Below are 17684 nucleotides of genomic sequence, written 5' to 3' on the forward strand. Positions count from 1 at the left end.
AAAAATCTTGACGCTGGGATAATTAAAATATTCATAGAATAGCATTCAAAACCTGATATGTTAGAAAAATCGTAATTTTCAGGGAAAAAACCTGAATCTAAATTAAATCCCTACTCTCCCAGTCCACTACTCCACAACATGGCAAATGGATACTTTAGACTCAATAACTGAATCAGTACTCTTCAACAATATTAGTATATTTTACAACACAATATGACAATTCTAGAAATGATTTCAATTTCACGTTTCTTAATTCTATCAAGTCATTCTGTTTATTTCAAGTTCTTCCTATGCACAGATATCCCATCTTATTCTACAGATCATCGTCACCTTTCAGAATGCCAAAGTTTCTGTTTTATAAATATAACATCTATATGGCAAGAGGTTTAAGTTGCCACACATCTGAAATATTTCCTGGTATAATTTTCTTAAACTGGACGCTAAGATCCTCTGGAGTAAAAGGCATACTGGAGAAAAACTGGATAAATCCCATTCCATTATGTTTTTGCAAGCTGCACAAACAGTGAGGAAAGAGTGAGATCAACAGAAAATTCACTCTAAAACAATACTTCAGAGGAATTTCGTTAACAAGAACTGTCCTGTCTAGTGTAGTGATGGCCACAGAAAATGCCACACAGCAAATTTTTTATGTCCCTCTGTGGGACAGATATACTGGGATCAAGGTATAACATTGTTATGCTGTCAAAAAAATGAAGGAAGATGATGAATTTAAGAGACTAAAATTAAGACAAAGGAGTCTGTCACGCAATAACAGCTTATAAGAGTTACAAAACCGACACATAAACATAAAAAGCAAAGCTGACATATTTGATAACCACAAAGGCAGCTTATTCCAAATATACTCTCAATTACAGTCATTCTGGATCACACAAAATGAGAAAACAAGTTCAGGGAAGTGCAGTATGACAATGCTCATCTCAGTTGCTGTGTTGTCAACCTCCCCAACCTCCCTCCTGTGGAAAAAGGCAGTTTCCCTTCAGTGCAGCACATCCCACCCTGCACTGACACTCATGGAAACACAGGAACAAGGAACACATGTCACAGCACCTTCCCATGTCCTGAAGTTGAGCATCACACAAATTTTAATGTTTTCTTTGAGGGTGAGCTCTAAAAATCCAGCTAAGCCTCACCTTGGTACCATCTCTCCAAGGCAAACAGCTGTGGGCAGTAGCCTTTTGCAAAAAAGACCTTAATATATTAAGCCAGCACCTCATCTGTGCTGCTTTGTGGCAATTACCCCAAAATAGCCACGGCACAGTAACAAAAGCTTCATTACACTTTGCTAATAGGAAAAACAAGCACAAAGGTTCATTTTACTTCAGAAATGGTAAAGAAACGGGCAAACACAGATGAGAGATTGTTGCACTGAGTCAACAAGGGAGACTCATGTAACTGAAGTACTGAAGACATCTAAAACCACAATCTGTTGTGTACACAGTGATTTCAGAGAGCAAATAGCATTTCATTTTTCTGTGCTGTGTTCTGGTTGAATTGTCCACATTCGAACAATCCTAAATACAAGTGCAGGATTTTAGTCCTCTGTCAATACTTGGTAATATATATATTTCCAAGTCCCTCAAATTTAATGCTCTTTCTTCTTATTAGACTGCTGCTAGGCAGTCTTATAAACCACTTTAACCTTATTTTAATTTTTCATTATGAAAACTGTAACTGTTCATTAAGTTTGGAAGACACAGCATTACAGCTGTGATATATCATTCCTCATATTATTAACAATCTACTTTATAAATTCAGTGCTTGAAGCAGATACTGGTAATAATGCCTTATGAGTTTTATTTCCGCGTTTGTAAGAATTTAGGAATGAACTTAATAGGAGCTCACACACTCAGCTGCCTAGACACACACAAAATGTTATTTGCTGAATGATTTAAAAATTAGTGCCAAAATATAATTGCACCAAATTTAGCAGACTCATTAGAAAATAAACCCCAAACCCCTAAAACAAGAAACTATGTGACTACTCCTACTCTCTCCTCCTCTCCAACTCTTTGGTAAGATTACTTAAGCAAGAATGATGTTCATTTTGTGTAATAAACTTTTAGCATGTTGTGAATCATTTTAGTCAAAGGTAATAGTCTGCCCCACAGAGATTAAGTACCATTTTAGCTTTGCTTTCATATCATTCAATGCCTATCTCAGGGATAGAAAAACTTCAAAAGAAAATTGGATATTGCTATGAAATCAAATTGACTACCATCCATAAAAAGTTTTTTTTGGTCCTGTAACTACGTAATATGAAATATTACTATTATATTTATGCAATTTAATATGTCATCTCTAAATGCCATCTTTAAAACACAGTACTCTACTGGAAGTAATTTTAAAAAGTGAGTATAGTGTGCTAGACCAGCTACCAGAGAATTGGTCATTTGCTTGAAGGAATGAAATTTATGCAATTTGTTCTACATGATGGCCTTTTTTTTTTATCCAACTTAACATTCCCTCTGGCCTAAGCAGAAAAACCTAAGATACTGATAATTTTTACTTCAATACTGAACTGCACCACCCTGCAACAGAGCACTTACCATTTCATATGATCGAGATTTCAACGTGTTTCCAGCCAGCACACAACTTGCTGACTTCTAGGTAAAAACTGACCAAATACTATTCTATGTTCTTCACATGGAATAATGGAAAAACAATACAACTGATGTTAAGTATCTGCTCAAGTTTTCTTAGTGTTGGACATTTCTTTAAATTCTACAAGTGCTGGTGGAACTGCCAAACCCCAGTGCCTCAGCTGTAGCTCTCCATGTAATCCCACCATGCAAGAAACTTTCCATGACATTTAGGGCACACATGAATGCATTGGAAAGCCATGACAAGAGAAGAAACGCAGTGACAGCAACTACCAAGATTCAGAACTTAAGAGTGGATAAATGTACTTATAAGGAAAGAAGGAATATGTGTGATGTGTGTGTGCAGCTAAAAGATGTCTACAATATTAGGAGTGGCAAGGCACACCCGGGCTCATAACCTGGGATAGAGGAAGCAATGCAAGGAATAAAACAGGATAGATTATTGGTAAGATCTTCCAAACAACATTTTTTTAAGCTGAGGACGCATCTTGCATGGCAATCAACAGGAGACTAAGGCTTCACTTGCAAAACTACACTGGGTAAACCACACTGAAGAGGTATCTCAGTACTGATGATCAAACTGTTCTGCTCTTGCAGTCTACTTCCAGCAAATACCTTACTCTGTAAAAGTAATGATTGTCCTAAGGAACACAACTGGTTGGCATAAGGAAAACAGTTCACCAGCATCATCAAAAGCAATGGTAGTTACACAGAAGCAAGACAACAGGCACTGCTTTCAGTGCTGTGTCAGGAGCAGTTTCAAGGGTCAAATTCAGTTTGTAACACTCAGGCTTTGATTAAAGTTTAGAAAATATTGTAGGTCATAAACTGTACTTTCCATAACATTTCTTTAGATGGGTCATTCCTCTCTCCCATCTTCTGTCCTTGCTCAAATTCAGCTAAAATGAAATCTCTTACTTTACTTTTCACTGCATTATGAAGAAACAGACAACTGGGTTTTTTTTGAGCTTTCCTCTACAAGCTTTCTGCATCCATTTTAACAAGGTTCTATCACACACACAAACATCTGAGCCCTACTCCGTATCACATGTAAGCAGCAGCATTTCTCAGAGAGGCTTTTCTCCAAACAGTTTTAAAAAGATATCTTTTCATTCTGACTTAAACAGGATGTAGGGATTGCCACCAGCAGAGGAGCAGGAATCACAAACAGCTATAACCCAACTATTCAAAGGAAATGCAAGCAAGTAATTACAAATAAAACTGCTTACATTCATGCAACTTGTTTGGCAACAGCAGTATACCATAAGGAAAGCTGCTACAATTCATAACAGCATCTTGTAATAAAACAGCTTTATGCATCCCTCTCAAACTGTTTAGTGCTCAAATCTCATCAGATGGCTGAGTAAGCATTACACTTCGGGACAGTAAATCTCTGTTTCCAATATGGTCTACATTCACAGACATGTACTTCTGTATTCACTGTAAGTCACTTCCAGCTAAGCTCTCATATTAAAAAAAAAAAAAAAGGCAATATATAAAAATATCTGCATGCTATTTTGTCTAGTCAACTGTCTAGACAATTTTGGAACCTTAAAGGATCAGCAACTCAACAGGAACTGACTGCTGCCAGAGAAAACTAATTTGAAGTTGGATTTACAAATACAAAAGTAGTATCAATAGTGTAAAGGGCTACCTTTACACAAGTCACTGTCTTTTCAACACATCTGTATCCATGTCACTGGGGCATATATGGTATTGCTATGGCACATTTTGCCACTGTTAGAGACAAACTAAAAGACAGGAAAGGGTTTCGAAACCACTAAAAAATTGGGAATTTGTGACAGAGGATGACACTATAGAGACAGATGTTTGAAGAGCTCTATTTAGAGTTCACAGAACAGATAACTCACTTAACTGCAGCATCTCATTAAATCTGTACAGAAAAACACTGGCTATGATGGGTGTTCCAACAACACAGGGCATCACCAGAGCTGATGGCTGGAAACTGGAGCCAGTTTCCAAAACCCAAAGAGAAGCTGGCATCTGCTTTTAACATGGAGTCTGACTTCCCACAGATGCTGCCCGCCAGCTGAAAGGATGGATTTGCTGTCTATTGATGCTTCCAGAACTCCAGAATGTGCTTCATTCAAGGACAGATTACTGGGATCAATGTAGAAATAACGTGATGAAGGTTGATGAGCAACCTGATAGCAGGCCAAGGAACGTAATGGTAGGTCTTCTCACCTGGAACTCTGTATCCAGAGACAAATAATATAAACCAAAAACAACAAATAAAAAATGTTGGGCCCTGCTTATCCAATTATTCTCCCTTCTCACTTTCTGTTCTACTGATTTTGATTTCCATTTACAGGTTTAAGTGAAATGGTCATCAGTACTTTGACTCAACTCCAATACCTTCATGGTTCTCTAAGAAAGAAAATTACGTTTGGTGGTGGTTTTGTTTGTATGAAAATTTACTTATGTTTTTCTTATGTAAACTGTGTGTACTTGGGTCCAGTCACAGCGTTTGAAAAACTTCTAAAAATCACATAATCCATAGGAGGTATTAGGAGAACAGGGATGAGAAAACAAATATAAACATAGTGATCATCATCACAGACCAACCAGTTGTCCTCCAAGTCTAGAATTTAGTTCCCAGGAGTAAGATATTTCAAAAGAAAATGAGGGGGGAAAATAAAGTACAAAAGACAATTACAGAGTAAACAAAAACACACCTAAAACCTGTTCCCAAAGCATTTGTGCTGAAAACTGACTTGTGAATTGGAGCAATGCACACTCTGCTGCTTAACCCATCTTCCACACACTCCACAAATACACAGAGATCTAATTCTTTCCTAATTTTTTCTGAAGATGCCAAGCTTAAAAACATGCGGTATTGGAGAGTTGAACAGTGTATAATCCAAAATAAAGGTTTTTGTCAGTTAAATATTTACAGAACTTGGTTTTATTTAACTAGTTCTTTCTTCCTGTGTTATGAGAAAGGAGGAGAGGAAGCAAATGGCCTAATTTTCTTTTAGCAGAAAAAACAAGCTTTAGAGGGGTTCCCCAGTTCACAGAAATGAAACAATATTCATTAATGCAAATTCAGGACCACATGACTTCTAAAGACTCATTTTCTGGAACATGCCAAAGATGCAGGGAGAGAGATGCCCAGTTCAAACACAGATCAGGCATAAAAGGTTTTTTAAATCTGAGATTTCAATGTTAATAGGTGTATTAGAAAAGCATCTAAGCATCTCTGTCAGTTTGAGAACACTCACAAGTAACCAGCCTTCCTTCCAAACACTTCTTGCTGAAACACAGACCCTAAAAGAAAAAAAACTTTTAAACTGTAAATCCTTTTGAAGACAAGAACACAGAGAAGGAGGAATATTTACACAAGCTAGTCATTTTTGTTAGTAGAATTAATCAATAAATATTTCAATTTAGAATCCTTTTTTTAAAATTAAAATCATTATTTCATCTCCCTGAAGTACATTATTTCCCTTTATGATGGATTTTAACAGGAGAAAGAGCATCTACAGATGTGCCTAAATATTACAAACTTCTTAGAAGAGTGGGTGCACATGTGTGTATGAGAAAATGGAGAAGGGTTTATAGGATCAAAAATTATTATTTTCAGTATCCAAGGTCTTAGAATTCTATTACAAAGCAGACTAAAGGGATGAGGGGGGGGAAAAAAAGGACATGAAGAATAGGTTTTCTTCAACACTCAGTCAGGCCCCAGCATTATAAGCAAGCAAATACGACTCTATTTGAAGCACAGGATCTTTTTCCTTGATACCAATTTGAAGCTATGAAGTATAGAAAGCATAATTCCTATTAATTTTGAAGATCTTTTGAAAATGTATTTGCATGAAAATGGTTACTAAGCCTATTCTAGAATAGGCCTAAGGATTTTTAGCATTTTCTTTCATTCCCAGCATGTGCTAACTACATGAGTTGATAACATCTACTTTTTAGAAGTTATCTTTTATATGTGCATGCAACTTTGTAAATAGTTTAAAAAAATAGAACCCAGTTTAACTTAATCATTAACTAATGAGGAGTCCAGTACAGCAGCAGAGAAAAAACAGCTCTTTTTGAAAGCTAAATACATGTTTAGAGGAAAAAAAAGGAGCGTAAGTCTGTACATACCTGTATATTTGCACCAGAAATCGTTGCATTCTGAGTCTCTAATTTAAACTGTAAACAAATGCTGATTTTTAATAGTGATCAAAAGAGAGAAACTGCCAAGAATAAAAAGTTATTCCCTGAGAGAAACTGTGTGTACACAGAACTCGCATCTTATGTCTAGCTCTTGTTTATTCTACAAATACATATTAATATTAAAGTAGTGTTGTGTTTTTCAGCACTGGTGTTATTAATTATTACTGGAGTCTTCTGTCAGCATCACAGCTTCTCAACTAGTCCAGAAGGTAAGAGATGAGAGCTACAACCTTCATTCAACAAGTCCGTGTCAGTCTGACTTGTCCATGGTCAGTCCCAGCAGGTCTGAGCAACCAACCACTCCCAGCACATTAAAGCACAATGTATGAAGATGGAAAATGGGGAAACTGCAAGGAGAGAGAATGGAAGGGGAACAAAAGAGAAGTGGAATGTAAGAGATGACTACAACTGATTTAAACTATCATTTGCAAACGAGGGAGTTTGCTGCTCAAAAGTTTAAAAAAAACCAACCAAAACCACTACAAATCAAAACACCAACAAAATCCACAAAATGCCAAGAGAAAACAACGTATGCAGATTTAGATGGAAGCACCCCAAGGACTCAAAGTCAATCCCATGATGTTCCACTGAAAAGCCACTTCTGAAGAGATTTCCGTCTGGTTTTTATTGGGACTCAGATCTAATATACATTTATCATAAATATACTATTTATCAGATCATCTTAGTATTACAGTTCTAAAGCCCACTTTGATGCCAAAGTTTAAATGGAGGAGGCATGTTAGGTTTGCATTAGACTTTCTTACCTTTTCCTAAAAGCATATTTGAGAAAGGCTGCTATAAAGGTTAGTACCTTTATTTATTTGTTAGTCTAGTAATGCTGCCACACACCTCCATTATTAACAACTTCAACACAGATGAAAGCACAGATGAAAAGTGCTTTCATGTTTTTAAATCACTTAACAATAATAACCATAATCATCTTTTATGACTTGGGGGGGGAGAAGGTAGGGAAGGGAGTTTCCATTCAGCATCTTTCCCTTATTAAATAAGGAACACAATTTTATTTTTTTTTTATTTCTCATTAAGGCTAAGCTTTCTAGACAAGAGATATTGAAGGCAGTTGTCTCATCCTAATAAATATTTTACACTGGGATCACGTATCTCTTAGGGAACCATTAAAATCAAATTTAAGTCTTGATTCAAGAGAAGTGCAAGTTACATATGTGCACTGGTTCTAACAGGAAAGTTGCCTTAAGGCCTTTTTCCCACACATCTGAATTCCATGTTAAGGGCTTCCTCCTTAAGCTTCTGCCACCTGCCTCTACCTCAAATTTTGTTTGATTATGTAACTGTACAGATATAACAAAAAGCAACAGATTGCAGAATGCCACTCAAGAACCCTCACATGACAAAGGAAACCAGAATACAAGAAAAAGTGTTATTGAATGTCCTTAATCCAAATCTATGTATCAAACATTTAATTTTCGAAAGGTCACAGGTTCTGGAAAGAAGTACTAAAACTAAAATTGCCAAAACTTGGATTTGGAAGGGATACATTAATTTGAGCCCAAGAGCTGAGTACAACTCGTGTTTGATGACAAGATGATCAAAAGCTCATCTTGGTGTTACTGGGAATATGAGGAGTGAGGGAAAGTCCAGTCAGCACAAGAACCTGTAACAGTGACTGTCCCCTCTCCAGCAGCACACGAGTCACTGCTGACACCCAATATCTGACCACAGCAACTGTGAGTCTGAACAGGTTTAATCACCCTCCTGAAAAATTCCTTCTGCAGTGTGGTGCTTTGAGTGTGTCCCAGTAAATTCTTTGGTGACAGATTTATGATGTGAGGAAAAATCAGATGACAAAACAACATGAATTTTTCTCAGCGATCAGAGCTGCCCCGAAGTAGGTTGTAACAAATAAAATTTAGATTCATCAAGCTAGTCTGGGTTGCTTTGGTTTGTTTTTTTGTATTAATTGATTTTATTTCTTTTTTCCAAGAAACCTATTCAACATATAAGGACAAAATATGCAGCATGAAATAGCCAAGAGGTGATTAGTATGGCATGGTAACACAACTTCATGGGAAAGAAATTGAGTATATTACACTTCCCAAGTGCCCCTCTCTGAGAATTCTACTGTGATAACTTAATTTTCTATTTGATGTTAATAAATATTCCAGACAATCTTAAGGGGCATTATAAGGGATTTATTATAATCATTGTCACTATATTTTTTTAAACTCCTGTTAACATATCTATAGTATTAAACAGGATACAAAAAGCACATAATTTTTAAGTATAAAAGAACAAAAAATAGAATTTGAGCTGATATCAGCAGCTGTTCTTTACTGAAGTGATCTCACCACACAGAGAGGTGCTTTAACATACACAAAGCACTTCAACATCAGTTAAAAAAAAATTCTAAATATTTCAGAAGACTGTTGGGTCCTGTTTAATCTGATTTGTGGGTTTTAGCCCTAATTTGAGTAATTTCAATCATATACACTGGTTGTTCTAACATTTCACAGCAGAGATTTATTGCTAAACTAGATCTGACTTGAGAAGGAGAAAGCCCTGGATTCTGTATAACAACTGCCTAATAAATTTTGCATCAGCTGAAGCTCAGAGTTTGGCTCAGGCAGAAACACAAAATCCATGAGCTACAAATGTCAAGTGAGGAACTCTGGAATAGTAAGGTTTGCAATCACCTCTTTGAAATTCAGTTTAAAACTCTTAACAACTCAGTCTTTCAAGCACAAATCACTTATATACACTGAGAAAAGCTGCCTTTCAAAGAAACCTCTTTAAAGAAAGGTTTTTCAAAATCTTCATTTTTTTTGCCTTAAAGAATATGTACCTTCCTCGTGCTGGGTCAGCAAATGAAGTCAAAGTAAGTATTTTCTTTAAAAAGAAAAAAAAGAAGTTTGATAATTGGTTCACTTTGGTGGAAAAATACACGGCATATAGAGAAATTCACGTATTACCAGAAGATTGCAAAATATTCCAGATATTCAGAGATGTCAGAACTATTCTTAAGCTTTTGATATATCCTAGCAGGAAGTATAGAAGTTTCTATTCATCTTAAAATACAGCATTCAAAAAGGACTCCTAGGCTTTAAATAAATCCTGTAATGTTTGAATGCTCTCTCAGATCCACTGAAGGACTTTACAGATCGATTGACTAATGAATACCCAGGGCAAATACTGAGTTATAACACATTTCTATCTGAATTAGGGAAAATCTAAGACAAATGAGTAGCTCAAACATGCACTGGACCTGTCATTTTAGCCAAGACACTGAACATCTGTTTTGAAGACCTTCAGAGAATAAGCTGGCACAAAAATACGAAACCTATTCTGAATTACTCTGTACAAATATTATTACTGAGATGTTAAAAAACAGAGTTTAAAAGGGGAATTTTATTCCTTAGGTTACATGTAAACATCTTAGGAAAAGCACACCAGAAGTAATGCCAGATTAAGATGTTTCAGGTAATATCAGTCATGTCATCCTTCATGACTTTATGCCAAAACTTTCAAATGCTGCACCAAAGCAGCACCCACAGCAAAGAGAAACTTGGGTTGGTTTTGGCACATTTGTCAAAAATTAGCCCACAAAGCTTATTTCAAAACATGCAAACAACGACAAAGGTTTTATTCTCAGAGCTAAACTTCCACCAACATTCAGTTTTCCTGTTAAATGCTTTATTCACACCAGCTTAGGCAGGTATTGATACTTCAGACATCAGCTCCGTCATGAAGCACGAGACAAACAAGTCAGAACAGAAGGACTATAAAATAGTGCAGCAACCTCAAGAACTGTTTCAGACCTCTGAGCTCTGAACACAGTTTTTGTTATTAGCACTTCACCGAGGAACCATCATAATCAAAGATGGTAGGAGTGCAGCTTGGCTTTACACTTACACAGATTTTCAAAACCCAGTAATGTATGATCAGGCAGCAGCTAAAAACAGCTGCTGTGAGCAGTTTCAGTGCCATGGTGAAACCAAATACTCTGCAATAAGTCAAACACATTTAGCTTTACTAAAAGAAGAGACAAAATATTGAGGAATATATCTGCGATTGCTTAAAAACCAAAAATACGTCAAGCTTTTTTATAATAGAAAAACAACAACAACAAAATCTCTAAAGACTATTTGTTTTAAGCATGTTTATTTCCTACAGAATTTAATCCCATCAAAACACCTACTCAATTTCGAATAAATTTACATGTATAAATTCCTGGATGTCTGCAGCTGGAAACTGCAAGCATAAGATGCAATGAACAGTATTTCCTACTATATGAACCACATTTTTATCCATATAATGTTAATGTGGAAAGTGAGAACATCTACCAAGTCTTAATCTGGATCTACTTGCCACAATATCTCAAATTTCATCTCAATAGAAGAACTGTTCAATCAAAAAGAATCATCATACTGACCTTTCTTTCTCTAAAGAAATTTGCTTTTCAAACTTAACAAAAGCAGGAAAATAAGCAGTTACTGCTCATATTATCTAACCAAAAACCTTACTTTGGCTAAGATTATTCATTTAGACACAACAACACAGACTAGCAGGGGAAAAATAGTAATGAAAAAAACCCCGAGTCTTTCAATTCAGTTACCAACAATTTGCACTCCCCTTCATAAATAGGGCAGATAAGAACACATTAAGAGCAGGAGGAGGATGAACAGTTGTCAAATCAATAATCAAGAGAAAAAGGCCAGCATGAAATGCTGAATAATGACCTGGAAACTAAAATGAGGCACTTGAGCTGAAGCATCAATCATCCAGATAGGGAAAGGTAATATTTAGATGACTCCTGTACACTAAGGCAGAACAAACCACTTTGAAAGTGGCTCCAGTGGCTCAAACGTTCCAGTTGCAGTTTGATGTGTTATCTTAGGTAAACACCTATGAGCAAAGAAAGACCCTACAGGAACAGAGAATACCTCTGAAAATAGAACTGGGTGTTTGATAGACCAAGCACAGTGCAAACACTCCCAAACGCCTGTACACAAATGTGAGAGAAACAAGGGATTAGACAAGGGTTTAATTATCGATACTAATTATTAGATAGTTTGATCTAAAGGTGAGGACAGACACTGACTGCTGGTAGAATTCTTTCAACAACATGATATCAAGTACAAGAAATGACCTTTCATTGAAAGATTTCCACAAAAAAGTGTGATAACCTAAAATTCCCTGAGTCACAACATTAGAAATCCGTAGCAGAGAACTATCACACGCCATTAACAGGCACACGCATAAATCAGGAGAGTTTCTACAATTAAATACGTACTAGATAGTTTACCTTCCATTGAGAGGGAGCACAAAAGCTATACATTTATGCCTCAAATTTGCCTACACCTTACCTGATACAAACTATATCTGATTCTTCAACTGAAAGTAAACCAAGTCCTTTAAATTTAAAAGCCATTTCTAATTGTTGACTGAGTACCAATTTAATCAAGCCATTTGGTTGAGTTAACCAGATGATTAAACACCGTTCCTATGAAGCCATGTTCACTAATAGTTTCAACACAGAGATCTACAATTTATTGAGAGAAGCAAATACCTGAGGGTAAAACTATGTGTGTGTACAGTGTAAAGGCACATTCACAGGTTTTTCAACTAAAAAACATTTAAATTTCTTATTCATTAATCTATTGACATAACAGGTGTTTAAAGTAAGGACCATTTTACAAAAGAAGAGATTATTTCCCCTTGCTTACAAGTTCACACAGGCAGGTAATTTCAAATATTAGTTTTAGGGACTCGATGCTGCAACAGCATATTGCAGCCAATTCCAGAAGTAATTAGATGGGTTTCCTCCTTTCAGTTTTTATGAGGTGGATGGTAAGCAGTGACAAAATGAAGTCAGAGGAACCAGCCTTCCCATTCCCACTGTTCAATAACACAGCAGTTAAGCACAGGAATGGAATTCCAAGGCAGCTGGCTAATAATGAATTTATGTTGGTCCTATGGGGTTTTACCATAACCGTGTTTTATTTATCTTTTCAGTACAGGTAATGTGTTAAAGACAGACAAATTTAGGTGAAAATGCCACTATTATCCCAAAATTAACCTAGGAAACAGAATAGAAAGTAAGCATATTGGCTGACCCCAAGATCCATGCCAAAGACACCATCTGGTTAAGGGTCAGTAGCACTTGTGTCTGTCAGGTGTTTAGACGAGCAAATCTTGGTTTGCCTAATGTACAAATTCCCAGAAAGTGAAATTCCAAAAGTACCAGAAAAACCGAGAAAAGAAAGAACTTTCTAATTTAACACAAAACACTTGAAATAATGGTAATTAATTCTCCTACAGTTCTTTCACTCAAACTCCTTGTAACACTGATATATTTTAACAAGGAACAGAGACTCTTTACTCAGGATTACTCTAAGAGAAACCAGCTCTGCCTTTAAACATACCTTGCCTTGGAAACTCATCCGACTCCCTATGAACCAGGTCAGAAACTCGATTTCCATAGTGCATCCTGGTGTCATGATCATAAGCCTTCAGTGTCTCACTTGAGCTGTAGGACTTCTGGGTTGGCACTCTGCAGTCCTCACTGTCCAGGGAAGAGCTCGTGTAGCGACACTCCTTCCCACACCGGCCTCGCGTCAGGGAACGGTGTCTTCTGTCTTTTATATCCATTATTCTGAGTCAGGAAAGCCACTCTTTTATTTGGGGTCAGTCACTGTCACCTAAAAACATGAAAGGATAACAGAAGTGAGTGATGCTGCTGCCACATCGTGGTTCATTCTACTCTCCCTGACTTATCCTTGAAGGACAATGCAGCACAGACGGAGAAGAAAAGGGAAGATCCACATGATACATCCTTAGAAATTGAAATAATTGACCTGAATGGGTGGGGAGAAAAAAAAATGAAATGCTGTAAGAGAATTGCATTCTATCTAAATTATCATCCCATTGAAGAGTTTAAAAAATAACGATAAAACAAAAACACTGTCATCTTTTGATTTTTGAATGAGCCCTGCTAACAACACAACTGACAGAATTATATTTGTTCCTGTTATGCAACAGTACAAAGAAAAGCAGACTCAAACCAGCCTTAATTATTTCCCTTCTTCCTGCAGGAGGGCTTGCAATTAAGACTGAAGCATGCTGGAGAGTTGCATAGAGGAGATTATTCCTATTCATCCTTAATGCATTACAAAGCTGTACGTTATCCTTTAACGTGTTCACAAGCAGCAGCAACTAATTTTATTGCTCCTAGTTAACATAATTCAAGGCCCTGCTCTCAGCAAAAGGTTGGGCTGAGAGGTCCTTTCCAGCCTTGACATTTCTGCGTAGTTATGATTCTCTGAGCACACTTGGGGAATTGGCTGCTCTTGTGCACCACAGAACATGACTGGATGTGCTTCTTCACAACCCCTCAAGATGACCAGTTTATCCATCTCAGCAGCTGGAGCTCTTGAAAATTGTCTAAATCTCTTCTTGCTCACTGGACCAGAAAGAGAGATAGTTTCTTACAGTCTTCTTACACTCTACTTAATTAGGACACCCTTACTGTCGATATAGACTTTAATATATTCATAGTTAGCATGCATAAACTTCAAAATGAAAGATACTGTAGAAAGCAAGAAATACAGTAAGCACAAGCACCCTAACCACTGGGGTACTAATTATTTTGAGTTGGTATTAGTATGTATGTCTTTCTCTCATGGCATACTATGCCCAGGTCTGTGCAAGTCCTGAGAAATCCTCATGACAAAACTTTTTGCTGGAAATAAAATCTTCCCACGTAAAAATACTCAGATTTGCTAACAAGTAACAACTGGAACACAACCTCTTGCTTTTCCACATGTGGCTAAGGAGGTGAAGAAACGGTTTTGGCAAATTTACCTGGTATAGTTGAAGACCTTCACCTTGCCCCTGTCCCCTCCCAGGCCAGGTTGCCACTCACAAGCCCACCCAGTAGAACAAGGCCAGGTCCTGCCCACCAGCTCCTCCCAGGACAGAAGCTTTACTTAAACCCTCAAAGCTCTTCAGCAGTGCATCTCCTTCTGCCACCAAAGGAGCAAACAGCAGCCAAAACTGATAAAACTGTGGGAGGCAGCCGTGCCTTTCATTGTGGTAGTTGTTTGCACCTGCGGCAGAAGAGGTCATAACAGGGGCATAAGTATTGGCTAAATCACTGCTTGTTGGCTGGAACAGAGAGAATAAATGTACTTGGCCAGAGGAGCTGGTGACCTAGAGAAAAGGATTCTTGGTTTCCTTTAGATTCTGACATTTAGACGTCTTGTGGTTTTTGGGTTTGGTTTGTTGGTTTTTTTTTTCTTTCTTTCTCTATTTTAAAGAAGAAAGTTAAGTAACCACGAGAAACAGCTGCTTTAAGCCACCCACAGGTACTCTGCAATCTGGGAGCAATAAGAAGTGTAAACATGCTTACTTTTTTTTTTCCCTTTTCATTTATTTTTAACATTTCAGAGGGGAAAAATGTCATAAAACATAACACTCAGAAAAGCCAAAACAAAATCAGAGACATTCAGCACTTAAAACTGACAGGGTTAGTTTTATAATTTCAGATTAAAGAGAAAGGAAGAGTCAATACACATTCCTGTTTCTCACCTCTCTGAACATCTAATGGCTAAACTGACTACTCTATATCTGGATTGTTCTGTAATATTTATTAAGCTGTAATTTGGTCCTGTAATATTTATTAAACTGTAAAGCACATTAACACTGGCACAAACACTTGCATTCATTTAGATTAACAATGCCTGGCTCTTTGATCCCAGTTCAATAGTCCCTCATCAAATTCAGATATCAATTTATTACAATTATGAACACAGAAACAAATAAATATATTACAGCATTGAGCAAAAACTGCCAATGAATCTCTGGATGTCTCCGTGCTATTATTGAATACAAAAGCCTGTTATTCCATATGAATTCCATATTGTCTGTGAGTTCAGCAAACAAACAGCTTTTTTCGTTTTGTGGCTGCTAAACTTCAGGCCTTCTGGCCTAATTTCTATTGTCTCTGAAAGAACATTTAATTCTTCGTTACTGGAGTTAAAAGAAGGATTTACTATGACTAAGATAAAACTTCTGAGTATTTCCAGGATATGAGCTCATTAAAGCATCTTCTCAGGTGGACAAGAGTTTTTGAAACTGTTCCCTCAATAAATATTCTTTTGTAGAGTTTTTTGCAATTACTCTACAAATACCCAAACAAACAGAAATTGTAAGACAATACTCTACTGCTGATCATGCCAGGAAATATTCCTCAGTCACCCACATGTGCAGAATGTGAAATGCAACGTCTGCACTGTTTCTACCAAACCAAGTCTAACAGGTTAACACAAGAAAATAAATGTAAAAATATGATAAATATGTCCCAAGAGCTTTACTTTGGCCTTTCTTAGGGAAAATCTTGTTACAAGAAGCAGGTTTCATAATAATTTGATGAATAATTTGATTTTTAAAATGCCAGACCATTAAAAATTTCTTGAACGTTACTAAATTTTAGGGGATGCTTAAAAATACTGTAAATAAATTTTTAAAATTATATTTTTATTCAATTACGTATTCATATTTATTACAGCACATTTTTTTCTGAATTTTTTATTACTTGAGGACAACTCCTAAGCATCTGAGACTAAATACATCTACCTAAATGCAACAAAATATTCTCATTCTTCTCTTCACCTGGGCTTTGGGGATTTCTATGAACTCAAACCAGTCAGGCAAAAAGCAGTTCCCACAGCATCATCCAACAACCATTCTCAAATATCACCATACACTGCTTAAAATACAATGAAGTGAAGCTGTAACACACTCCTAGAAAATCTGTTTCGCCTTTTTTTTTTTCATACTTATCTTTCACAGATGAAATACTGATTCAACTCAATTCTAAACACCTTCCCTGTTAGATAGAGAAATCTTTATGTAATGTATTCCTGGAAAGGTAAGGTGTGATAGCTTTGGTTAAGAGAGAATAACGGTGAGATTCAGTTGGAGTTCAGAACTCCTGATACTCTTGGAGTTGCTTGTCTCAAGGGCTCTCTATGAATGGTTTATTTTGAGTAATTGACCTAAATAGTAACTGGTTTAATAATTTCTTTTGTTTCAAAGGATTTAACTAATACTGCTCATTCTGACCCACTTACACTACAGAGCAGTACAACCACTAAGAACTGACTTCAACTGTATTTCTCATCTATCTTTGGTTTCATTATCTCAGAAGCACTAATAAGAGTTCCACCTGTGAGTGAGGTATTTATTCAGAAAATACTTATTGCTGATTTATAATGACCTGCTACAGAGTTGGTCAAGCTTCACAGGAGTGTAATCTCAGCTGATCTGGGCCTTCCCTTAACAGTCAACCTAAAGCAATAAATGGCACGTGCTGTATTTGCTGGTGACGTACTGAGATCCTGTGTCTAATACACTTCCAACTCAGTATTCACCCAATATTACATTTACTGTGCTTATATGAAGACTATTTCCCTGGACACAACTACAGCAGTAGTAATGGCAGCATAAGAGGGGCAGTCCAAGGGCGTGAAAACACTATGACCTACAGGGAGAAGAGAGGTGGGGAGGAAGAAAAGAGAGAGGAGCTGAGAAAAAACTGAAAACCAGTTTTTTTTTTTCTTTAGGGGTTTTAAAATCTTGATCACATCTTCTTCTGTTAGCACAGTCAAATCAACAGGAGGCAAGGAGGGAGGGAGGGCCCAAAATGAATTATAATGGCTTCGCAAAGCTTATGCCAACATTCTCTTTAAAAGTTGGTTCATACACTTATCTAACTTAAGTCATGTGCTTGTTTCCTGCATTTTCTAATGATCCCCACTCAATTACAGTGCACATGGCCATTAAAACTGCCACTCACAGCAGGCAGAGTGCAGGAATCGCTTGGAAGTTCAAGGG

At 36.8% G+C, this 17684-nt stretch overlaps 1 protein-coding gene across 11 annotated transcripts in view; it reads right to left on the reverse strand.

Moving 5' to 3' along the window:
- Positions 1 to 17684, reverse strand: part of TENM2 (teneurin transmembrane protein 2) — a 625985-nt gene that overhangs the window by 476447 nt on the left and 131854 nt on the right. For all 11 annotated transcript variants that reach the window (XM_027643089.1, XM_027643088.1, XM_027643087.1 and 8 more), the window contains one exon: positions 13214 to 13489. In XM_027643089.1, coding sequence (XP_027498890.1) covers positions 13214 to 13439 — 226 coding nt within the window. In that variant the 5' untranslated portion in view covers positions 13440 to 13489. The remainder of the gene's footprint in view (positions 1 to 13213; positions 13490 to 17684) is intronic.

Source organism: Corapipo altera, unplaced genomic scaffold (assembly GCF_003945725.1).
Source record: "Corapipo altera isolate COAL_440 unplaced genomic scaffold, ASM394572v1 75, whole genome shotgun sequence".
NCBI classification, from domain to species: Eukaryota; Metazoa; Chordata; class Aves; order Passeriformes; family Pipridae; genus Corapipo; species Corapipo altera.